General features: G+C 49.1%; 1 protein-coding gene across 12 annotated transcripts in view; it reads left to right on the top strand.

Moving 5' to 3' along the window:
* The window catches only part of Evc (EvC ciliary complex subunit 1), a 40,835-nt gene extending 19,709 nt beyond the window's left edge, over positions 1–21,126 (top strand). For 2 of the 12 annotated variants that reach the window (XM_035453426.1, XM_035453424.1), the window contains exons 9-22: positions 1,807–2,023; positions 2,425–2,445; positions 2,604–2,752; positions 4,333–4,431; positions 6,186–6,398; positions 7,205–7,314; positions 8,370–8,580; positions 9,826–10,032; positions 11,024–11,168; positions 12,988–13,117; positions 17,199–17,325; positions 18,643–18,736; positions 19,403–19,514; positions 19,697–20,096. In XM_035453426.1, the coding sequence (XP_035309317.1) occupies positions 1,807–2,023; positions 2,425–2,445; positions 2,604–2,752; positions 4,333–4,431; positions 6,186–6,398; positions 7,205–7,314; positions 8,370–8,580; positions 9,826–10,032; positions 11,024–11,168; positions 12,988–13,117; positions 17,199–17,325; positions 18,643–18,736; positions 19,403–19,514; positions 19,697–19,958 (2,097 nt within the window). In that variant the 3' untranslated portion in view covers positions 19,959–20,096. Of the gene's footprint in view, positions 1–1,806; positions 2,024–2,424; positions 2,446–2,603; positions 2,753–4,332; positions 4,432–6,185; positions 6,399–7,204; positions 7,315–8,369; positions 8,581–9,825; positions 10,033–10,464; positions 10,554–11,023; positions 11,169–12,987; positions 13,118–17,198; positions 17,326–18,642; positions 18,737–19,402; positions 19,515–19,696 lie in introns of those variants that run through there. The other 10 variants (XM_027387062.2, XM_027387061.2, XM_027387068.2 and 7 more) reach the window with 10 other exon arrangements.
* Positions 21,127–24,757: the final 3,631 nt, after the last annotated feature.

The following is a 24,757-nucleotide window of genomic DNA, read 5'->3' as shown; positions in this document are numbered from 1 at the left end:
AGCAGGCATGGCCTTTTCCCCTATCAAAGACTGGGAAAGCCATCTGTAATTTTTTCCATTCCTCTGATGGTAAGAAGGAGTCGGTACCAAATAGTGGGTGTGCTGATAGAAGTACACCCGCTGAATTAACAAGCGATGGCCTCATATTTGTTTTTACTTTTGGCAGCTCCTCCTCTAGCTCTGCTTCCTTGTTAGAGTCTAAAATCTCAGAGTCTGAGCTGCTCAGCTCCAAGGCTTCCAGTTTCGTTGCAGGGCAGAGGCTAGGTTCCTCATCTCTCCTAAATTTACCAGGGTGTGACCGGTTATTCCCCATTTTTTCTCTCTCCTTCTCTGTCTCTCCCTCATCCAGCTGAGCTGTTCCTTTTAAAACTTTATCTCTTGAGCTTTTAGAGTCATTAGAGCTATCAAGATTTAAAGCTTTATACACTCCCTTGTCAGTAGACACTCCAGGAGGTCTTTTTTTCTTATACGTTGTAGTTTCACTTCTTACATACACTCCCATGTCACTAGACATCCCGGGAGGTCCTTTTTTCTTATATTTTATTGTTAGGCGCGCCCCATCTCTCACCACATTCGGTTTCTGATATGTAATTCTGGACTTCTTTAAGATTGCTGTAACAGTGAGAAAAGTCAAAATAGCTCCTAGTAAAAGCATAGAAGCCTCTATATTAACCTCCCAAAATAGCAACATTCCCAAGCCAAAGTCCAGAAAAATCATACCTCTCCGAATTTTTCTCATTACATTCGGTTTCTGATATGTAATTTTGGACTTCTTTAAGATTGTTACAACAGTGAGAAAAGTCAAAATAGATTAACCTCCCAAAATAGCAACATTCCCAAGCCAAAGTCCAGAAAAATCATACCTCTCCGAATTTACCACCCTGCAGTTCTGAATCCGCCTCGTTAGAGGGGTCTCTGAGGTGCTGGAGATGTTAAGCGTCCCGGGTTTCGGCACCATATGTCCCGCGCCCGCTCTGTATTCCTCGCCAGCAAGAAACACACGCAGGACACTCGGATCCTTCTGCAGACAAGCTTTAATGCATTAGACTGAGCAGAGACTAAGCAGAGACTAAGCAGAGACATTGAACTAAGAAAACCATCCCTATATAAAAGGCTGACCAGCCGCCTGGGACGTATTACCCTATGAATGGCTTCAGCTCCTCAGGCAAAAATGAGCCACGGGATAGGCAGAGATCAAAGGAATGGAGATTACCCAGCGCCTGTGAAGTAATTCACACCTTGGTGTCTTCAGGCAGCATTATAATGCAGGAACCGGCTTCCTACACTGTACATGCTCTTAACTGCTGAGCCATCTCTCCAGCCATCAGCCTGTTTTTACACTCACCCATCCATCACCTACCATCGCATGGTGGAGGTGCTGATCAGATCAGGGTTCTCAATGATGGCTGCACATAGATACTTCCGGGGAGCTGTAAAGACTGATGCTTGGGCTCTGGCAGATTCCCATTCGGTGGTCAGGATTAGGATGACACCCAGGAGCAGAGAGATGTGGGAGACACAGTCCCAGAATCTGGGCTTGGCTAGAGGACAATAGTTGAAGGGTTTGGGACCAGGAGAGAACTGGGCTCTGAAGTAGCCCCTAGAGAAGCAGGCATATTAGTTCTAAGTGTCCAGTGGCTTATTCCAAACTCTGAAGGCATGGAGAGGCTTCCATCCCTGCCTAAGATGCATATGGAGAGAGAGGGAGTTCACTGTGTTTGGAGTGGAGTGTGGAATTGGAGCCCACTACCTCCTCCACAAAGGCAGAACCCTGATGACCAGCCACTGTCACATGTCTCCCTATAGGATGCCCTGGAGAGAACAATGGGTCGAGCCCACATGGCAAAAATGGTAGAGTTCCTGAGGACCCAGATCCAGGAGGAGACCAAGTGCCGACTAACTGCCATCTCCCATGGCCTGGAGCGGCTGACTATCCAGGGACAACTGTCTGGGAGACAGAAGGAGGAACTTCTGACCCAGCAGCACAAAGCCTTCTGGGAGGAGGCAGAGTGCTTTGGCAGGGGTGAGCTAGTGAACCTGAGTTGGAGACCTGGAATAGTATATCCCTGACACTAAGTCAGGACTGCCTTCCCTTCTGGTCCCGGGGATGGGCTGCTGCTGCCCAGCCTCCCTCCCTGTAGAGCAGAGTGATCAGAGTCTGTGTGAGATCAGAGCCATTGTCTATTCTCAGTGACTCAGGCTGACCAGACCATAGTTTCAAGGCAGGACCATCTAGAATTCAAAGGAGCAGAGGATGGGAGAGGGTGTCAACCAGGATGGACATATAAATGCCTACAGATGATCTGTTCTAACCACATGCAGCCCCAGCCAAGCCCAGCTGAAGGGCTATCTAATGAGGGTGAATCAGGTCAGCATGGATGGAGGAAAGCTACATAGGCTCTCCATGTCTGTTCCTACCCACAGGGCCAGCTGGAAGTAGACTAGGTGAGTGCAAGATCCTTGGGGGTCACCCTCAGTGAGACCTGTACAAGAAAACAGGTCTGTGACTTGCAGAGAAGGAACTGCCTGGTAGGTCACAGAATCAGGTCAACATGGCCCTGCTAGAGAGTCACCTCCTATTCTGTGGTTCTTTCCAATACCAGAATTCATACAGCGGGGCAAAGACCTGGTCCAGGCATCTCTGGCTCATCTGGCAGAGGTGATATCAGAGCTCACACAAATCCAAGAAGAAGAGCAGAAAAGTTTCCTGACTGATTCCCAGCTGACCTCAGACCCAGGGGAGTTCCTCAAGGTGACTCTTCTCATACTCTATCACCAGTACTTTGCCCTTGCAAGTTGAACCTGTTCCATTAGACCAGACTTCAACTCAGGCCCCCCTGTACTGGACACGTGACCATAGACAAGCCCCCTCAGCCTCTGTGTTCCTGATTCCTCTTTCATGTGCCAGTGCTGCATATCTCAAGCTGGGATGCTGAGAGAGCACACCCAAATAATGGCTCATGGCACACATAGTGTGTAAGACCCAAGCCTTTCTCAGAACTGTCCTCAATCATGGGAGTAAAGCAGCCCTCAGCTCTGGCTGGGCAAATGGTCAGGACCAGGGAGGTGACCTAATAGAAATCACCCTGGGTCTCAGTAGGAAGAGGACAGGGGGCCCGAGTCAACTTTCTGGAGAGGAAAGGAACAGGTGGGAACCAGTGGGGCAGGCTGGGCCCACAGTACAGGCACAGGACCATGGGGGTAGTGCAGTGGGGAGCATCACTGGTAAAGTAAGTGAAGGCAAGGACCCGCCCACACAGCGCAGGCAGACTTGGACCTGTTACACTTTCCGCACCACATGAGCTCTAGCTAGGGCCATGCCCAGGGGTCAGGGATGTGCCCTAAAGGGATGGGATTTACTCTGTGTGAGAAGATTGACCACAGTTAGATGAAGATAGGACTCAGCTCTATGTCACCCTTAGATAACTCTCTGCTCAGTGTGAGCCCCAAACATGGGAAGATGACAGGCATCTGTGTCCCAAGATCAAGTTTATACCAGGCAAATGTGGCTGGTGTCCGGGGGACAGAGATAATGGGGGAAGGGTGAATGAATGCATGGGTGAATGAAGGAATGAATAAACACACAAATTGATGAATGGGGGAAATGAGTGGACACCAAGCTCCTGCCCACCTTCAGTACCCCCATTTCTAGCCCCTGCCCTCCAATGTCATCTCACCCCCACTCCACACCATCCCATAGGCAGACAGAGGACTCTACAGCATCCAGTATGGCAGCTGTTGCTCAAGCGTGGATGACCTTGGCTCCCATGTCCCCCCTAAAAACTTTCATTTTGATAGACTATCTAGGCATTTCTTCTGATAGGATGGCCCCTGTACCTACCCCTTACCATGAAAAGCCACTCTCTGTCCTTGTGTCCTGCTCCACCCTCTGGCTATGAAGAAACCTCTGATAACCTGCTGGCCTGCTCCATGCCCAGCTTGTTCTGTTGGCTCCCTGGAGACAGGGTCCAACTTCTGGATGGCAAGACATGATTTATTCTTGATAAGCAGGCCCACTGGATATGGTAGGTCACTATCAAAGGAAGTGTTGTCTGGTGACAGGGCATAGGAGAGATAATAGGGGTGGCCTGGTGGACACTCCTCATGTCACTATAACAGAAGCCCAGACGGGCTTCCTGGGAGTTGTATTTGAAGTCCTGGCCTCAGGCTCAGTTTGCAAGCCACTGGAGTCATGTGACAGCTCCATGCCTCAGTTTTATCACAATTATATTGAGGTGAACATTACTCCCATTAGAGATGTCTGGGGGGAATTTTGCAGAAAAACCAAAGAGTGCAATTTTCTACTCAATTCAGTTCCTGTTTTAACTACAGGCTTTTCATGAGGTCCTGGAAAGACAGCGACTGACGTGGAGTGACCAGGAGGAGGAGGAGGACATCAGGATCACTGAGGCCATGGCTGCACTCTGTCAAGTATGTGATTGTGTTACTGTTCTTGTTGCTGTGGCAAAACACCAGAGAAAAATAAGTGAAGAGAGGGTTCATTCTGGCTCAGTCCATTATGGTGGGGGAGACACAACATCAGAAGCATAAGGCAGCTGGCCACATTGCATCTTCAGTCAAGACTCGGAGAAACACACATGCTGATGCTCAGCTTGCCTCCTTTTATTCAATCTGGGATCTCTGTCCAAGGAATGGGACTGCTCGTGTTCAGGGTGAATGATCCCCCTCTTTGGTTAAGCATATCTAGAAATGTCCTCACAGACTCACTGGTAAGTGTATCTCCCAGGTAATTCCAAGGTTGTCAAGTTGACAGTGAAAATTACAGTGGCTTAGCCAGACAGCAGAGCAAACCTCTGCTCTGCATGTGTGAGAGAACCTCTTGATCCTCCTATCCTCTGGGCTGGGACACTAGAAGCAGGGTCAGGTGGAATTCTAATTGATGCCTGAAGGATCCACAGAACAACCACATCTCTGTCATGAGTTCTTCAAATCCATGTTGGAAACTGGGAGGTTTGAATTTGTGCACTGGCAAGTTAGAGCTGCCCTTTTTTCCTCACAGCTGGCTTTGAGGAGAAAGGAAGAACTGCATGAAGACACCCAGGTGTAGGGTCCCTGGGGCATGCTGATGAGAAGGGCCAAACCCAGACTGAGGGATGGGAAAAGGGTAAAGAAAACTGCTGGGAAGGAAGGATATAACACACCTCAGGGCTAGGCAGAACTGTTGGAAGAGGTGGCTCAGGTGCCCAGCTCAGGGTCAGGCTCGGCTCAACTACCTGGTCCTTCTAGCCCTGTATTTCCATCTGTGTAATAGGGCATCAGTCTTCCTTCACAGTGGTACTATGACAACTCAATACCTGGGAGACCTGGGGACAGCAGCTGGAACTGGGAACGTCCCAACTCATATTGACTCCATCACCAAACCCTTAGTCATTAGCACAGAGAGGAGAATGGGTGGCCCAGGGAGGTTCAGGGTGATGGTGAACTCAGAGACAGTTGTCAGTCTGAAGGAAGTGTCCCTGAGTGGACCAGGACTTGGCATTCCACATTCAAGAGTTAGAAAGAATGCCAAGACAAGAAGCACAGCCGTCCTGACCTGTGCTGTCCAGGATTGAACCGGTGTCATCAGTTCTGCTGCCCCAGTGCCCTTGTCTGTGAATTTCTTTTATTAGTTTTTGGGAAATTGGGTTATTTCCCCAAATATCCCTTCTACCCTAACTCTTGTGTCCCTTCCTTGGGGACAACAGTGACCCCTGTTGGACCTCCTGGTCTTTCTAGTGCCTTCATCTTCTCCACAGTGCCCATCTTGTAGCCGCCTTGCTTTGTTCCGGGTTTCTTCTGCTTTACCTTCCAATGCACTGATTCTCTCTTCACCTGCTTCTAGATGATGGTACATTAAAATGGTACATTGAACTCTTAGAACTTTTGGATTCTAAAACATTCCGTTGGTTCCTTTTAAACTAAGCAACACTATTTATCATTGCAGCTCTTTGCTTATCTTGTGTAAGCATGGCTTATAACACCATGAGCAGAGCGGCCGCCACTACTTAAGGTCCGTTTCTTATAACCACTCTGGAATGCATATGGTTTGCTTGTGATAACTGCTATGTATGTGTGTTTTGTTCCTATTGTTGTCTTGCTTAGACCCATGTGCTCTGTTTCAAGTCTGGAGGCTTAGACGTGGGGTGTGGAACCTGACCCATGACCCCTGTGTGGTTTCATTTCAGGAACTGTACTGTGGCACCATGGAAACCTTTCAAAAGTTTGTGGACACACTGTTCCTGAAGACTCTCCCAGAAGTGAGCAGTCTCCCTGTGGCAGACTGTGAGGCCCTGCGGCAACAGGTCCAGGAGCAGGCAGCGAGACAGCTGGGGCAGGTGGACCGATTTCGCAGACGGCAGTGGGAACTCGTTTGTGAACTCTTGGAACAGGACAGGCGGGTGTGTCACCTGGGTTCTGCTATGCTGTGTATTTGAGACTTAGGGTGAGGGCTTTCAGATGCTGGGCATCCCCAAAGGCCTCTTAGAGAGTACAGAGATTTGCTTCAAAAATCTGGGGATGTGCTCAGTGCCAGAGTGCATGCAGAGCATGCTCAGGCCCTGGGGTGACACCCAGTGCCCCAAGAAAACAAAGTCATGGCCACCAAGCTTCCCCAACAGTCACAGGTAGGACCAGGATGTGAACATACCTGCAAGTTCACCCAGGAAGTCATGAGGTAAAAGGCAGTGAAGCAGAGGGCAGAGGAGACAGTACAGAGCTGTGGTTGCAGAAACAGGAAGGACTGGGAGAGAAGCAGCAGTGTTGGAGTTGAGGGAGGATGGTAGACAGTGTGAGCAGAGGTTGGAATGGTGGGCTGGCGAGCCTGAGCGCACAGCAGCCTTTGGAAGCTGGAACAAGCAAAGAATCATAGACGGGGGAATGGAAGGCTGAGCTGCAGGCCTCTGTTAAGACGTGTGCTCCATCTGGTGGCACCCTAAGTACAGGCTCTGAAGTATCCAGACTGGTGGAGACAGCCTGTTAAAATTCAGGAGATTGAGAAGGGACTGTTAATGACGGAGGTCTTGTTGCAGCATGGTCTTGCCAGTTGAGATGAAAGCCTTCCTTCTGATCATATGAAATTACCTAGGAGTACTGTGGACACAAGCAAAGATGTTAAGAGGATCAGGAAAGAAAGAGACTTGTAAAACAAACAAACGGGGTGGACCCACTGCAGCTGCTTCATGCATTGCTGTCCCTCTGAGCACAGGTGTGGCTGGAGGAGTGTGCGCTGTCCACGGTGCTGCAAAGGCAGCTGCGGGATCACCAGGAGAGCACCATCCATGAGGTCCTGAGCCGCTTCACTGGCCTCTCTGAAGAGTGAGTATGAGCCCTGAAGAATGGGCTCTGTCTGTGTGAGGCTCTGGGCTAACCTCAGCGTGCCAACCTGCAATGTGGGTGCATCGCCTGCTCCCTGCCTTCCCTTGATAATAAAGAGTTCAGTTTCCTTCTCTGAAAAGCGGTGCTAATAAAACCTGTTTCACAGCATTCTGTTTGGTAGGGACTTTTCAGAATAGCTCTTGTGAGATATATATATCACAAGATTGATATATATATATATATATATATATATATATATATATATATATCACATATTTCCAGATGTATGGTAAATTTGCAGTTTTACTTCTGTAACTGCATACAGTCCAGATGTTGGAAATGTCTGTCATCACAGAGGTCCTTTGTGCACATTTGCAGTCACTCTTTATTTATCAATCAACTGTATGTTCTCTTTCCACAGTTTTGCTGTTCATGCTGCATGGTTTTTCTGCTTGGTGAAAATATTTTTCCTTGTTTTCTGGGAGAAAAAATGACAGATATTCTTTTTTTAGTTACCCATCTTTCCCCAAGTTATGTAGGTATTAGGTGTGTGGCCACAGCAGATGTGGGGACAGAGGCAGGAGTGTGGCTGTGGTAGATGTGGTCACAGCAGCATGGGTTGGTGTGATTGCAGGAGTATGGCTATTGTGGATGGCACAGGAGCAGGTATGTGGCTTTGGCAGTGTTCGGTACAGGAAGTGGGTGACTATGGTAGCGGGTCTCATGGCCACAGACATGTGGCTCTTGTGGACAGGTGTGTCTGATGTACATTATAAACAAAGCATTGGCCCCTTTGGCTGGCCTTGGGTCGTGTTGCCTCACTGGCATGAGAACTCAAGCGCTTGTTTCGGCTTTAAATGTGTTCAGGATTTACATATGAAATGAAACAGGGCATAGCCACTGCATGTAGTTCTGAACTTGTGAAGGATCTGGTTGGATGTCACCAGGTGGATGGTGGAATGGCTGACTCCCATTCTTCCTATAGGTGTGACCCCTCAGTATCTCACTGGCCCAGGGCATCCTAGAGCTCTGACCAGCCTTGCTCTCTCCCACAGGTCTACACGAGGCATCCTGCAGGGCCACCAGCTGCTGCTGTGTTCTGCTATGCGCAGACTAGCCCTCCGAGGTACCACCATCACTGCCCTGGCTCAGATGAGGCTGTCTGGGAAAAAGAGGCTCCTGCAGGAGCTGCGTGAGCAACTGGCTCTGGAGCAGGGAGCATCCCCATGCCTGGAGGAACATCAGTGGCAGCTGCTCAGAGCCCTGGTGAGAACACAGTGTGATCCCCACAAAACACTGCCCAGAAGTGCTCCATTAGACACAAGTTCTAGTCCTGCTTGTCACATTAGGATCCTGACACCCCGGGAGTTTGCAGAGCAGTGTGACAAGAGGTACAGGTTGGGTCTTAACTCACAGGGCCTCATTGCCCCCCAGGATGGGGGCCTGAGGGCTGAGGTCATGGTAGGGCAGAGCAGGCTTCTCCCCAGACTTTGTTCCTTGGCTTACAGCCACATCTACTCTTGTGTGTTCACAATAGTCATCTTTATGTGTGTATTGTATTGAGATTCTCACCTCCTTTGAGGAGGGCCTCAGGTACCCTGGAGGGGGACCCAAGATCACAATCCTTCTACATTAATCACCCATGTCCCATGTCTATGCTGTTCAACACTGAAGTCTTATGATTAGAATTTAAATTGAGGGTACATGGTCCAGCTGATAAAGGTGGGAGCAGAAGTGACTCTGAGGGAGCATACATATGGTGACATGGAGAGAATTCCACCAGGAATCTAAGTGAAGTTTCAGAAAGGATGGGGCAGATGGCACATGAACACTGGGAAGAGGCCCTTCTTGCTCTGCGAAGATTTGAACAAGCTGAAGTAAAAAAAAACAATCAGGAGAGCTAAATCCCTACCAGCTGTCCTAGCTCTCCTTTATGGATATCATAAGCCACAGAAGTTTTGATGGCTTCCATCCTGATAATGACAGAGAGGCTCAGTGTCTAGCTCTGCCTTAAAGGGAGCAAACAGGTTACTTCTCTACCTCCAGTTTCAAGTTCCCCTATCTCTCTACACTAAGCAGAGGCAGCCCCAAGTTCCTGATTCTTCACCCCCCCAATCTCTCTGTTCCTGGCCTCACCATGCCCAGCCACAGCTTCTATAATGTCCCCATAGTTTGAGTCTGATCTCATCCTGGCTCTGCTGTTTGTCTTTTAGAAAGTTACTAAATTTCTCTGGCCTTGTTAGTCTTAGTAATCAGGCTTCACAGTGTTCAAGAATTAATGAGGCCCTCATTTTGTGAGGGTCTGTGGATCACAGTGAGCACACAGCTGGTGCTCAATAAATGTCTTTGGATGAGGGAGGGAACTATGAACAGACAACTAAGCTCATCCTCAGGATTAGTGTTTTTCAAATCTAGAATCTGCCCACCCGCCCTCTCATTCCTTTCCCCAGCCTTCAGGCCAGCACAAGGCACAGCCATTCTGACTAATGGGTAGCATATCTGTCCTTATAGGAGGCACGGATACTGGAAGAGGCAGCCAGACTGGAAGATGAGGCACAGCAGACGGGCCTGCGACTCCAGCAGCAGCTGCTTGCAGAGGCAAGGGAGGCAGGGCAGCTGCTACAGTTGCACTCAGAGCGGGCCATTGGACAGGCATTGCTGGTTCATGCAAGGAATGTGGCCAGCAAGGGCCGGACCAGGGACAAGGAAGACTTCAAGGTGAGAGCCAGGCCCTGTCCTTTGACACCAAGGGGCAGGAAGAATGGTATTTTCCCTGCCTCTCTTTGAGCTTCCAGCCTACAGCATGTGCCTAGTTTGCCAGCCAAGAATCACCCAGCCCACACACAGAGACCCTAAGCTGTGTCCTGTCAACTCTCGTTCTGTATCAGCCTGAGGCACACCTGGCTGGCTTCTCTCTCCACTGCCCACTGCACAGCAAAACCAGATCCCAGAGGAGAGGTGTGGCTTTCCCTGAGGCTTTGTGGACAGACCCTGAAGGCCTCATGATCCACAGAGCTCATCTTGGATATGTTGGCAGTGGCTTGCTGTTTCTGTTGCCAAGGCTAAATGACAGTGGTCAAAATAGTAACATTGGTCATGGGAGTGTGGTACAACTAACGTCTAGGTGGCTTCTCCACCCTGCTTCCTTAGATTTCACATAGCCCAGGCTGGATCCTCCTTCCCGTCATTCAGATGGAGAAACAGGCTTCTCACTGTACAAAAGACACACTGAAAGCATGGTAGGTAGCAAGCAGCAAAAATAAACATGGAGCCAGGTCTTGGCTCATCTCCAGTGCCCATCCTGTATCTCCTTGATTACCCATGTGATCCATGAGGCGAGAGAGGTTTGACTGAGGCAGAGGACCATGGTGTCTGTGGCCTAGCAAACACTGATATATGTTCAGCCTGGCAGGGCAATGGAAGTGATGGAATCTCTCACCCATTAAGATTTGGTGCTAATATTCAGGAAGGAAATCCCCCCAGCAGGCTTCGCTTATGTCACATCTTATTGGCCAGAACTAGATCAAAGCCATCATCTTAATCATCCTTGTCAAGGGAAGTAAGGTTATCATGACTGGCTTAAACTGGCCATGCTCACCCTGCCTGAGTCCTGGCCACTCCGGGTTTGGGAGACAGTGGGAAATACAATGCAGGGCAGGTGCTCCACAAGTGACCTCTCAGGTGTCCCTGTCTCTTCTTCTTACCACAGAGGACGCTAGTGGAGACAGTTGTGGAGAGTGTGTATGTGACCAGCACCAGTGTCAGCCGCCTTGTGCAGGCATATTACCAGCGTATCGGGAAGCTCTTGCAGGCCCATGAGGAGCAAGTGCTGCAGCACCTGAAGACCCTGCAGGGTAGGTGTCTCCCCAGCTAGGGGCCAGTGATGGCTTTTCAGGAGTAAAGTCTGTATGGCCCACCTGGGAGAATCTAATTTGTTTGCAAGCGTGTGTGTGTGTGTGTGTGTGTGTGTGTGTGTGTGTGTGTGTGTGTGTGTGTGTGTGTGTTTCCTCTTTTGACTCAAAAGTCTTTGTAAAGGGTGCTGAAAGATCATGTGTATACAATACTACAATGCAATAAGTCTAAGTGGATTCTGGGAAGTATCTGAGACAAATGCTTGTAGGGCCTACTGAGAAACGGAAGTTGTTCCATCTTTGAGCTTCCTGGTAGCCAAAGAGATATGGTAAACATGAGTAAGAGATGTCCACCAGAGCTCCCGAGACCCAGAGAATATTAGACGCAGGACTCCTAAAGCTAATCACCAACCATCACATCTGTGAAGCAGTAGATGCCAGCTGCCCTCCCCACAGCAACACTGAATAACACCCAGAGCTCCTGCAGCTTTTCCTAACTTCCTGCCTCCCTGCACGAGGTTCTGTAGAGCGGCACGAACACCACAGCTCACACACTTTACTGCTTTCCATCTGGATGGCCTGGGATTGAGCCCCAGGTAGAGGGAGAGGAAGAAGGTCCTGGAGTACCCTCTATGGCTGTCACTGCTCTCAGCTGGGCTCAGCTGCCACCTGCCCCACCCTCCCCCCATTCAGGAGGATTCAGCTGAGATCTGGCGTGACTCAGGAATCTATCAGTGGCTGCAGATTCCCCATCACAGTTTGTCAAAGAGATTTGAGCTTGCTTAGCAGGAGATGCTTGCACCTCCCTGCAGGGCACTTAGTACCAGGGCCTGATATCTCCCCACACTAGGCCTCTGCTTACCATCTGTGGGGTTAGGGTTGGACTCAGCCCTCCTCCTGTCCTCTGAGCTCTGGCAGCCCATTCTTCTGCTCTCAAATTTTCTGTGGGAATTTGACATTGGCTTCCCTTATGGACTGGCAAGCCCTCTCTCTGGGACTGCTTCCCTAAGGAGCAGGTAGCAGGAAACCTGTTCACAGCTCTGCTGGTGAACCCCCTCCATTCTTGGTGGCTGCTCAGGCCCAGCCAGGTCAGCAACTGCTGGGCACCTCACCACCAGCAAAGTGCAGATCCATATGTCCCCCTGAAGCTACTCCCTGAGTGTTAAGTTATTTAACAGAGGGACACATCCAGAAGGATTGTCTGTCATTTGTGGTCAAACATGGATTCCTAGGTAAAAAGGTGGCACTGTAGTAATTATGCAACAGACAGCACTCACAGCCAGGCAGCCCAGAGCAACACATCATTTTACTTTAAATAATAATAATAATAATAATAATAATAATAATAATAATAAGAAGAAGAAGAAGAAGAAGAAGAAGAAGAAGAAGAAGAAGAAGAAGAAGAAGAAATGTCACAATTTTTCTGGATAGGTTAACTCTGCAAATAAAGAATTGCAGGCAGTGGGTGTGAGATCAAGGCCAGATGCCTATTCCTAAAAGTGCTTACACTGGCATCCCAAGACCCACACAGCCTGAGCTCAGCTTACCCAGCCTTTCTCGCCGCTGTGTGACTCTGACTCTGAAAAGTTTCTGTGGCAGCCTCTTACTGTGGAAGCTTGCTTGTCACTTCCCCTTACTCCTGACAGAGGGCTTGAGGGGGGGCCATGTGTGCTTTTGCACTACCCTTCCCAGTGCTGGTGCCTGTGACATTCTATGAGAGCAGGTGTGTCATGCCCTTGCCCTGGCCCCCAGCTTCACCCCAGGCCTAGAAGAATCCACTTTCCAAACGCACACCTTGATTGCTTTATGTCTGTGGGTCCAGGTGAGAGAATCAACACTTACAAGCTGTGGAAGAAGCAAGAATTCAGTGACCCACTATCAGGGATCCAGACAGCATCACCAGAAAGCCAGGCAGCAGATACCCGTGGAGCTAACCAGGCGGTGCAGCAGAGGTGGGACTCAAGGTTATCTGTGGGGTTCCTGCAGGGGGTGTACTCCACTCTACATGGTAGGCTTGAGATCCTGCATGGCTTGCCTGTTGATGTGGGTGTCTTCTGCCTCACAGCCAGCTCTGAATCTTCTTCATTTCTTGGGCTCCCTAGAAGCCAGCCTCGAGGTGAGAATTTGTGTGAAACTGATGGTGTGTGTGTGTGTGCTTATGTAGGGGTGTGTGTGTCTGTATGTGTGTGTTTATGTAGGGATGTGTGTGTGTGTGTGTGTGTGTGTGTGTGTGTGTGTGTGTGTAAGTGCAGGTGTGTGTGCCAATCCAGGGATAATCTCAACTATTGTTCCTCAGGCACCATCTACCTTGATTTTTACCAGTGTCTCACTGGCCTGGCACATGCCAAGCAAGCTAGGCTAGCTGGCCAGTGAGCCAGAGAGATGCATCTGCTCCTCCTCAGCACTGGGATTTCAAGCAAGCCCATCATACTCAACTTTTATTTTTATTTATTTGTTTGTTTGTTGTTTTTCAAGACAGGTTTCTCTGCATAGCTCTGGCTATCCTGGAACTCCCTCTGTAAAGCAGACAGGCCTCAAACTCACAGAGGTCTCCCTGCCTCCACCTCCCAAGTGCTGGGATGAAGGCATACTCCACCACTTCCAGGCCAACTTTTATTTTTTAATGTGGATTTTAAGGATCAAACTCAAGTTCTCAGTTACAGAGTGAGCCATCTCCCCAGCCCTAATTATATGTTGTTAATCTGGGAAGTGAAGGTAGGGTGCAGGAGAGGGGGACAAAGGCGTGTTTCATGGCAATGCCCATCTCCACTTCCACAGGCTCCGCAGCCCTCATTCACCTGCTGTCTTGCAGACCAGTGGGTCAGAATCGGGTTAGCTTAGCTGGCTGCTCTGTGTTGCAGGGCTAGAATCAGTGGCCACTCACTCAGCTGGACTCTTTTTGCAGGGCCATGGGGAGTTTGGCTCCCAAGTTTCCTGATGACAAATGTCCACTAACTCCAGGTGGACCAAAGAGCTGCTGGGCAGGGCTGAAGTGACCCGGGGAACACCTGCTCTTTGTCTGGCCACAAGCTGTGCCTGGGACACTTCTTGTCTGTGTTGAAGTGAGTCTTGGGAGTAGGCTATAAAACACATGCTGTTGTGTTGGGAAATGGAACTCCAAGTGCAGGGAGGCCAGGGTTTGGCCGGAGCATCTACCACTGAGAGCAGCAGAAGCCAGCAGTCACATCGGGGAGGGATCACCCACACATAACAGAGTTGGTTCCAGACTTAGTAGACTGAGTCAACAAGAACCATAGCCCCCCTGAACCAAATCACACGCCCCACTTAGAGTCTGCTGCCTAGACATTGGCAGCCATCAGCAGGTAACCACTGCTAAGCTTCAAGGTCCAGGCTTGCCCCAGCCTTCCTGAAGTCATTAGGCCATGGCCCAGCAGTTCTTAGACTTCAGGTGCAGAGGTATAGTTGGCTTTGCTATTAAATGTACAGGTTCCATTCCTGCATTCCCACCCATGGTGCCTTAAAACTCAGACATAGTCACGAAACTGTAGGGAAAGCTCAGGGATTCACATTTTCAGCACCTGAGCTTCAGCTACTGGAGATATGATTGCAATTGAAATGCAGTCCAGGGCCTAGCTCTGAGACAGAATAAGACAGGTCTCAGTAGCCACCGGGTCCAACTCCACATGATTTATGAGAGAGGAGAGCCAGCCTGGCAGAGGATGCTCATGGTCTCTCCTTGAGTCCATGGTAGACTCAGCCTCCTTGAAAGTCAGGGAGGGAACATCTGAGAGGCTAGGAACTGCTGAGTAACAGGCATCGTGTGTCACTACCCATCCCGAAGAAGAGCTCTGTGAAGCCAGAGCTAGATCATGACAGAGCAAACAGACAAACCAGGGGTTTCCTCCTTGTTACTCCATGGATAAGAAGAATCAGGGTGACAAAAGCAAGGCTGTGTCCCCAGCATAGAAACAAGGAGCTTTGGGGGCCAGCAAAGAGGTGTTAGGGCAGCTTATTTAGGGTTTGGGCCCAAAGGAACCAGAGTCAGCATCCTAGCTGGGTCTCTGTTGCTGTGATAAAACACCATGACTAAAAGCAACCTGAGGAGGAAAGGGTTTGTTTGGCTTCTTATGTCCCCATCACTGTCCATCATGGAGAGAAGTCAGGAAAGGAACTCAAGGCAAGAACTGATGAGGCCATGGAGGAATGTTTACTGGCTTACTCTTCATGGCTTTCTCAGCTTGCTTTTTTATGCAACTCAGAACCACTTGCCCAGGGGTGGGACCACCTGGATGGGGCTGGATCCTCCCACACCCATCATTAATCAAGAAAATGCCAGCACCAGCTTGCCTACAGGCTAATCTGATGGGGGCATTTTCTCAGTTGAAGTTCCCTCTTCCCAGACTGACTATAGAGTTAGTGACAAGCTGACAATAAACTGACCAGCTCGGTCAGCATACAGCAGAGGTACTCACATGTAGTACCTCTGTACTAGTAAGTATGGGTATACTTACTACAGCACTATCCACAGTGCACATGGTAATGAATCAGCCCAGAAGTCCATCAGTGAATAAACAGGTGAAGCAAATGTGATGAATAGAGATAAATATACATGATAAAGTGTCATTGACCCATTAAAAAATGGCATGTCATTTATAGGTGATAACTATGTTAAATGAGATAAACCAGACTTAAAATGACAAGCACACATTTCTCTTTTAGACAGAATCTAGATTTTTAAGAAAATGTGAAATTGGAAGGGGAAAGGAAAGGGATCAGTACAAGGGGTGGATGAGAGGTGGTAGTGAACAAGCAAAATTATCAAAGTGCATGATATACACATGTGGCAATGTTAGATCATAGTAACTTTCTGGCCAGAAGTACTTTAATAAGAAAAAAAAAGAATGAATAGATGGATAATGGATGGGTAGATAGATCATGAGTGGATGGATGAACAGATGAATCATGGATAAATGGATGAAGGATCAGGGATGGGTTGATGGAGCATGGCTGGTTAGATGGATCGTGGATGGGTGTATATAGATGGATTGATGGACAGAATGGAGATGGATGGATAAATGGATCATGGATAGATGGATAAGTGGGTCATGATGGATTGATGGATCATGGCTGGCTATATGGATCATGGATAGGTGGAGATGGATAAATGGAAGGATGATGGATAGATGGATCATAGATGGATGGATGATTTGGTCTTATAGGATGAATAGAAATTTACAGGCCAAATGCAAGGAAGCAAGGAAAGGTATTCCAGCAGCCTAGAGAGCATGAATCAGAGGCAAGGTGGTGTTCTTATGCCTTGTATACCTCAGGACAGCTGCCTATTGATGCTAAAGGTGACTTCTACCTTCAGATCTAGTCAGCCTTTCTGAAAATTGCCCCCAAAAATGGAAAGGAGGAAGATAGCAGTCATGGAGTACAGGCCAGGAATAGATGTCACTGTTTGCACAGAGGACCAGGGCATGGTCTACAGAAGAGCGAGAGAGGGAAGGGGTCTGCATCCAAGAGAGAAGACAGTGCTCTCGATGTGAGGGACCTGGCCTCTGCCTAACCCCTTTGCCTGCTTCTTAGAATGAATAGGCTGCCACATTAAGGTTTATTAGAATTTTCTTAGACACTGTCCCCAGGAAATGAGCTTCCTTGGTGGTCCTGGAAGACCTCTGGTCTTTCGTGGGAACCTCTCTCCTTAGGTAAGAGTGTCTGCTCATGAGAAGATGCCAGCATGCATCTCTAAGTCCCCACCTAGCAATGTCCTGACTTTGCTTCTGTCCTGCTGATGTCCCCAAGCTTTCCTAGGAACCTAAGTTCAGTGTGCATGCAGGATTGCTTAGCCTTCCCCATGCTTTATGGATATGCAGCCTTGGGGTCAGAGCTGGACTGTTGGGAAAACACGACTGCAGTAAGTCACACATGTCCCGGCTCTTCTCCAGACTCCAGGGCACAAGTGCAATGAAGGTTCACAAGTCCATGGTGTAGCATGTCTTTTAGAAGGGTTTTGTAGGGACCTACTTGCCTAGGATTCCAACAATGTTGACCATCCCTTCATGCCACCAGGATGCTGTCACAGCAGAAGAAGTTCCTGGATCAGTTCACACAGCACCAGCAGGGCCGCCTGAACTCTCAAAAGCAGAAGGCTCAAGAGCTCAACCAGCTTGAAGCCCAGCTTGAGACCCAGCTGCAGGTAGTTTGGGAGATGTGTCACTAGAGGCAGTGGCATAGTATACAAGGAAGAGGCCATACCCGAGCTTACAGCCAGCTTCTCAGGAAAAAAAAAAAAAAAACTGTGTTCCACTCCAGACCTTCACCTCTGAACCTCTCTCTGTCTGTGGCATCTTTGGCTCTCTGAGTTCCATTGGCCAACATAGTGTGTCTTCCTGAAGGGAGCATGAGCCTCTTGGGGATAGTAGTTCCCACATGGCCCTGGTGTATGCAGGGCACAGCTGAGCATCTGCCCATAGCTTTGGAAGTAATAAAGGAATGTATACAGACCACCACCAACAGGCTCCGGGGTGTTGGAGCTGCCATCTCTACCTCTAGGACAGTGCTGACAGTAACTAAGGCTCACACTGCAGGTAGAGAATGCAGGGAGGCTCGGTTCTCAGGGTATAAAGTGGAGAGTTAAGCACACACACAGAAATGTCCCAGCCTCGAGGATTATGAGGTATGACTGTACCCCAAAGTATCTGCCTTAAAAATATCAGGGGATGGCAGGAAGCCTTAAAACAAAATCAAAGCATGACTGGATGGCTCAGCAGGTAAAAAGAGCTTGCTGCTCAAGCCTGGACCTGCACTCCATCCCCAGAACACATGGTGGAGGGAGAGAGCTGACTTCCAGAAGTCAGCTGTCCTGTGACCTCCATGTGTGCACTGTGACACACATGCACACACACTACTACTCCATTATTACAAACAGAAAAATAAATACAATTTAAAAGAAAAATCAAAATTTCAGAATGAAGGCATGTGATGGTGATTTGGCCTTTTCCGTGTCCATCAGGCCAGGGGTGGGAGTAATGACAGCAATCATAAGAACCCTGTTAATGGTGCGCTTTTGTTCCCAGGGGTCTGCTGCAGATGGTAGTTGGTTTGAGAGCTCTCAACACCCTCTCAGAGCAACTAAGGTGGTGGCTGCTATGATCCTTACTACAGATAAGGAGTCTGAGGCTAGGAAATCATGGCTTCTGGGTCTTCTGGCAGCTGTACATTGGAGTGGAGCAGAGCTGGTGCTTAGCAATGGCTGAGCCCCCAAAGTGTCCTTGTTTGTGGACAGGGCTATGAGACAGGAGAGAGGACCCAGCTGTCTAGAGGAGCATCCTTCTCCATGCCTCTGTCCCGGTCCTGACCTCTTGGGGTGCTACTTGGAAAGTCTTCTTTCACACTGGGATATGGGATTGTAGTCACCAGCCTTCCTCCACAGTGTAAGGCTTGAACTCAGTGGTGGGGAACTCAGAGGCAAGGGTCAGAGAGGCATGCTGACCCTCTTCCATTTGTCTATCAGGAAGCTGAGCAAACCTTTATCTCAGAGCTGGCAACATTGGCCCGAGTGCCTCTTACTGAAAACAAGCCATTCTCCAACAAGCGAGGACTTCCAGGTAAGTTTCTGCACTGTGGTGCTGCAGTAGGGCTGGGGGCTCAGAACTTAGAAGAGTGGATGTCAGTCCACAGCCATCAAGCTTAGAAGAGTAGATACCAATCCACTCTTGTGTAGCCTTGGGTGTCCTGCACAGCTTCTCTAGGCTTTCCTACTCTCTGTAACTGAGCAGACTCAGAACATCACAGAGACCCTGGCTCTCTAGCATCCCACCATGCCAGTTCCTGGCTCTACTACTCTCTGGCCTCATCTTATTCTCATCTCTTCTTTCCCTTCTGTAAAATGAGGAAATGACACCTCTTCCCCTGCCAGAGATATGTTAGGAACATCATAAGCTGATATCATTTGGTGCTGGAAGTGATTCACAGGTATTGCACATACACGCTCTGGCCAGTACCTGCATTCTGCCCTCTACCTCTCCTGTTTCCTGCATCCTACATGCTGTGGGTAAAGCAGAAACAAAGACTGGTGCACCCAGTTCTGTCCCAGCTCTAGAGGCTATGGGGCGTGGGAAACACTTCACTTCATGGTGTTCAGTTTGCTTAGTAGTGATGTGGCTAAGGTGGTAACAAAGCCCACCTGCCCACCAAGGTTGCTTTTAAACCATGGAGGCAGGAAGCGCCATCTAAAATCACATAGTCATCCTGGGCCTGTCTGTCTTCTGCAGAGAAGCCAGTAAGGACCAAAAGAAAGAAGCCCCTGCCTCAGGAGAGAGAGGACCTGGGGCCACCCAACAATGATCACCCTGCCTTGACAGACCATGCCACAGGACCACTCAGGTGTGAAGGGTCCCAGCCCACTGCCTTCTTCCTGTCTTTCTTTCTATCAAGTGTCTGAAGTCTGGGAATGACCCTTCTCAAGGTGCTCCTGTGGAGGCCCAGAAATGCTGGGAATGTAATTTGAGAATGGTGGGCAGGGAGGGACCACAACAGGAGTTGCCTACATTGCTGGGAACTTTCAGGTGTGGATCAGCTCTGGGGCTACTGGATCAACTGAACCAGTGTCTCCTTCTCCTCTGGTGCTGGGTGTCTTCTGCCTGGTGTTTACATATCACATCCATCCGGAAGTTTCACTTCTTCCAGGTGGATGGTCCTGCATCCATAGTGCAACATTCATCACCTCCCATCCATGTCCACAGCAGCAGAAGGCTGGGTCAGCAGGACAGCGAAGCTGGTGATGGAGAGAACTCAAGGAATATGCTGCAGAAAAGAAGCAATCTGTAGCTGGAAACCTGCTGAGATGGACCTGACATGCACCTTACTGCATCCATGGCTGCAGCTGTGTGGTTTAGGGGCAGAAGCAGGAGGCCAGTCTTGGGAGAGGGGATGCCATCTGCCTTACAAAGTGAAATGACATGACAGTAGCACCAACTGCCTGGGATGACTGGAGGGATGGCATGCCTTGGAAAATCTCATCTTCTGCCATGGTACACTTTTCCTGATCACTTCCTCCCTCAGGAGGGCCCTCCAGCCTCACAGAGTTCCAGTGCTGCCCAGTGGCCCCTGATTCCCAGCATCTCCATGAAGTCCTGCCTGACAGGGTCTCAGCATCACTGGTGTTTTCTGAGCCTGATGCCACTGTCTCACCTCCTTTGCTCCACAGTCATATCCTGGCATTGGCTGCCAGGATCCCAACCAGTACCAACTTTTGGCCTTAGTATTTCTCTTTGGGCTCAGGTAGCCCTGGTACCTCATCACTCAAGGATGTCTGAGCTTCAGAGCCAGTGTCCTTGGTATAGCCATGGAGTTCCAAACCCACAGGCCTGTTCTAAACCACTTGGATCTTGGGGAACCACCTGTGCCTGCCATGTGCCACAAGATCTCCTCCTTGGGCATGGAGGGCAAGAAGGAGGCTTTCTCTACCCTTGGGTTTCACTGAGGAGGGTAAACCTACCAGCCAGCAGTTCCTTCCATGAGGAGAGGCCCACAGGTCATCTGCTCCTCCTGAGGGATGGTTAGGACTTCCATAAGCTTCCAAACCAGACCCACTTGCCCCACAGGCCAGAGGCCTTTCCCACTCAGGGGCAACCTCTCCCATCAGCATCAGGGATTCCCAATCATTGCTGTCAATATTTTGGGTATGATCACTCTTTGTGTGTGATGCCGAAGATGGAGTCTCTCATGTCAGACTCAGACCCATGTATAGCTAGGAGGTTCTGAATGGCACACACTGTACATTAGAGATGAGAACTGCCACTCAGTGGAAACACTGCTTCAGTCACCTCCCTAGGAAACTGGTGTGCCTGAAACCGGGAGAGTTTCTGCCTGAAGACTGGGGTGACACAGCATCCTACCTTCCTTCTTCTTTTCTTCCATTCCCAGCTTCCCTTGCCTTAACCTCCTTGCACATGAGCCATCCCAAGCTCATTCTGAATAAACACCTCAAACCCAGGAGTTGTTCTTGCTCTTTCAGGACTGTGGAGACCCCGGCTTTCCTGTGCATTGCAGGACAACGGGCAGCAACACTGGGCTCTACCCATTAGATGTCGACTGGACACAACTATTCATCTCTGGTGTTTCTCTGTGATATGTCAATGTGTGCCTCCTTGCAAGCCCAGCACTGCAAAGCCCCATATTACCACGAATTTCTAGAACATATTGGCTTCTGTGACTCAGTAGTTCCTCTCGGGAATCTTCTGGACTTTGGGGGAATTTTAGGTTCTTAAAGTATAGACTAGAACAGGCTAGTTAGAAAGGTGGCCCTCATGGAAAGCAGCCATGCCCTCTGCACGTGTGTGTGTGTGTGTGTGTGTGTGTGTGTGTGTGTGTGTGTGTGTGTGTGTACATTTGGAGGCCAGAGGACAACCTCCAAAATGGTTCCTCTAATTCTATCCATGTTAGAGGGGCAGGCTTCTCATTGGCCTGGAACTCACCAGTTAGGAGAGACTACCTGGCCAGCAGATCCCCATGCTTAGAAGCCAAGCACTGAGACACATACCCTATAATCATGAGCTTCAACTAGATCGACCACATCTTCCAACCTGCCCAGAATGTTTTCAGCATGAGTCCACAGTGCCCTCTGGTGGCTCTAGTGAAGCATGTCACCTGAGGAATATGGAAAAGCTCTGGTTTCCTTCATGCAGAATTCTAGAAAACTGCTTGCATAGGGGTCACCATTGTCACCTATGTCCTCTGGCTTAATAGTGTAAATGTGGCAAGTGCAAAACATGTCCCTCATCTCCTCCAGCACCAAGACTGACCAGGGAACCAGAGTTTCTTAGGTTTCCTATTGTGTGATGAAACATCTAGACCAAAAGCAACCTGGCAAAGAAAGGGTTTATTTCAGCTTGCACTTCTGTGTCACAGTCCATCCCTGGAGCAGAAACTCAAGGCAGGAACCTGGAGACAAGAACTGAAGCAGAGGCCTTGCAGGAATATTTAACTGGCTTTTTGTTTACTGGTTTGCTCCTCACGGCTTGATCAGCCTGCTTTTTAAGTAACATTCAGGACCACCTGCTAAGGGGTGCCCCCCCCCCTACACTAAGTTGGGCCTTCCACATCAATCACCAAGAAATGCCCTGCAGGTTTACCTATGGTCCAGTATTATGAAGGCATTTCTTAATTAAGATCCCCTCTTCTTGGATGACTCCAGCTAGTATCCATATTGGAAAACAAACACAACTAGCCAGCACAACCGATCCCTTGTCAAGTTGGCACACAAACACACCACTACTCAACTGCAACCTTTTCTTTCTCATTTGTACACAAGATGGCATGCTAATATTGGTATCACAATATAAAACAGCATACCTTTTTTTCAAAAGTCCCCCATCCTTAAAATTCACTTGAAAAGCTTAGTCTCTTTAAAATATCCAAAGTCCTGCTGAGGAGAGGAGGGAGCCAGGGGCAAAAAGGACATCGTAGGAAAACCCACAAAAATGTCTGGCCTGGCTCATGGTAACTCAGAGTCTGAACCGACAACCAGGGAGTCTTCATGGGACTAGGCCAACCAAGACCTCTGCATATATGTGACAGTTGAGTAGCTTTGTCGATTTGTGGAACTCCTGGCAATGGGATCAGGAGCTGTCCCTGGTGCTTTGGCTGGCTTTTGGGAACCTATTGCTCATGCTGGATTGCCTTGCCCAACCTGAATACAGGGGGAGGTGCTTGGTCTTATGGCAGCTTGACATGCCATGCTTTGCTGATGCCCAGGGGAGGCCTGCCCCTTTCTGAGTGAATACAGAAGAGGGTTGGATTGAGGGAGGCAGGTGAGGTGGGCAAAGGGAGTGGGAGGAGAGGAGGGAGGGGAGGCTGTGGTCAGGATATAAAATTGATTAATTAATTAAAAATCTTTAGAATCTCCAAAGTCTCTAAAACTCCAACATTTCTTTAAAAAAAACCTGTTTTTAAAAAAGAAAAAGAAAGAAATGCTCAAAAAAAAAACCCAAGTTTAATACCTCCTTACTCCAAAAGGGAAGAGCCAGAGCATAGTCACAATCAGAACAAAGCAAACCAAAGTTCAACAATGTAAACAGTTCAGCACCAGATGTCTGGAACTCACTCACAATCCTGTGGACTCCGAAGAGGCTGGACAGCTCCACTTCACTGGCTCTGCCAACCATAGCACACATGCTGGACTCCTAGATTCAGGCAGACTCCACTCCACATGCTACTGTCCTTGGTGGTTGCCCCATGGTATTGGCATCTCCAAAATGCCAGAGTCTCCTCTGTATCTGGACTGCATCTTCATCAATAGCCTCTCTAACCCAGTCACATGTTGCCAAGCCTCAACTCCTCTCCATGACCCCTTCATGCCTTTAAAATCAGAACCTCTCCTGCATTCTGGAGACCACATGCAGGGGAAAGCAGCTCAGAAGGGAGTCAGGAACACTAAAGACAAGTATGGCTGGCCTAAGAGATACCTGCCCACATGATTTCATTCCCAAGTCATGATAGGAGACCACAGATCCTCAGGAGGCAGAGGGTGGTCAGATTCCAGCTTTCTATGGAGCTGATACACATCCCCAAACACAGAAGTGTGGTGGGAACAGAACCTCCTACCCAGTGTGGGGCTTGTGTCCCTGCAAGATGACCCTTATACAATTAGGCTGGGACCCAAGCTGCCCAACAGACCTTGAGCCCTGGCTGACAGACTTTGAAATCAGTAGCTGGGCATGAAGAAGAAAAGGCTGTTTGAGTGCCCAGGAGATCCACAGAGAACCCAAAATAGGCCCTGGGCTCTCACAGAGTCCTGCAATGCTTCTCCCTCATAGGAACAGCCACTTGAATAAGGATCTTTCCCTGGAAGTCAAGTTGGTCTGGTCCCATATCCTTTCCTACAGGGCCACTGTGGAACTAACTGTAGAGGAAGATTGCCACCTCAGTTTGCAAGGGTGCCCTTCACTTGGGGATCCTCTTGTTCTTTAATCACATGCTGACTTGGTTGAGAGAAGTGTGGATCCTTACAGAAATGCACAGCATTCTCCCTGCCCTCTGCTCTAGAGAGCAACATGGAGAGTCACTGTGCACTTTTGTCCTCAGTGGCCCAGTTCCTACGAAGACCCAGCTGTGAGCTGAGCTGTATCAATGCATAGCCCAGAAGCCCACCTATGGATCCAGGGTGTTGTAATTTAAGAAAACCAGCTCAAGAGAGAAAGACACCATGCATCAGAGTTCAAGCAGAGAGGTTTTTAATTAGGGGGAAAGGATTGTAAAAAAAGGGGGGGAGGGAGAGAGTGGCCTCCAGAGACAGGAGCAGCAGGAAAAAGGAAGAAGGGGCAGAGAGAGGGAGAGAGAAAGAGACAGAGAGACAGAGGAAAGGATGGGAGGTGGGCAGGGCCCTTTAAAAAGGGAGCATAGTGAATATGCACAGGTGGTGCTCTTAGTGGCTGCAGCTGAGGGTGTATCCTGTCAGAACCCAAGGACAGACCAGTACAGATGCCTGAATACTAACACAGGGTCTTGACCTATCTCTTCCCAAGGAATGTACTGACTGCTCCCTCCCATCTGTCATCCCCAGTGTCACAGAATCAGGAGTAGTACAAGGCATTTGAGCCAACCAAATGAAAACACTCACTCGGGTC

This window comes from Cricetulus griseus, assembly GCF_003668045.3.
Source record: "Cricetulus griseus strain 17A/GY chromosome 1 unlocalized genomic scaffold, alternate assembly CriGri-PICRH-1.0 chr1_1, whole genome shotgun sequence".
NCBI classification, from domain to species: domain Eukaryota; kingdom Metazoa; phylum Chordata; class Mammalia; order Rodentia; family Cricetidae; genus Cricetulus; species Cricetulus griseus.
This window is presented reverse-complemented; position numbering and strand designations above follow the sequence as displayed.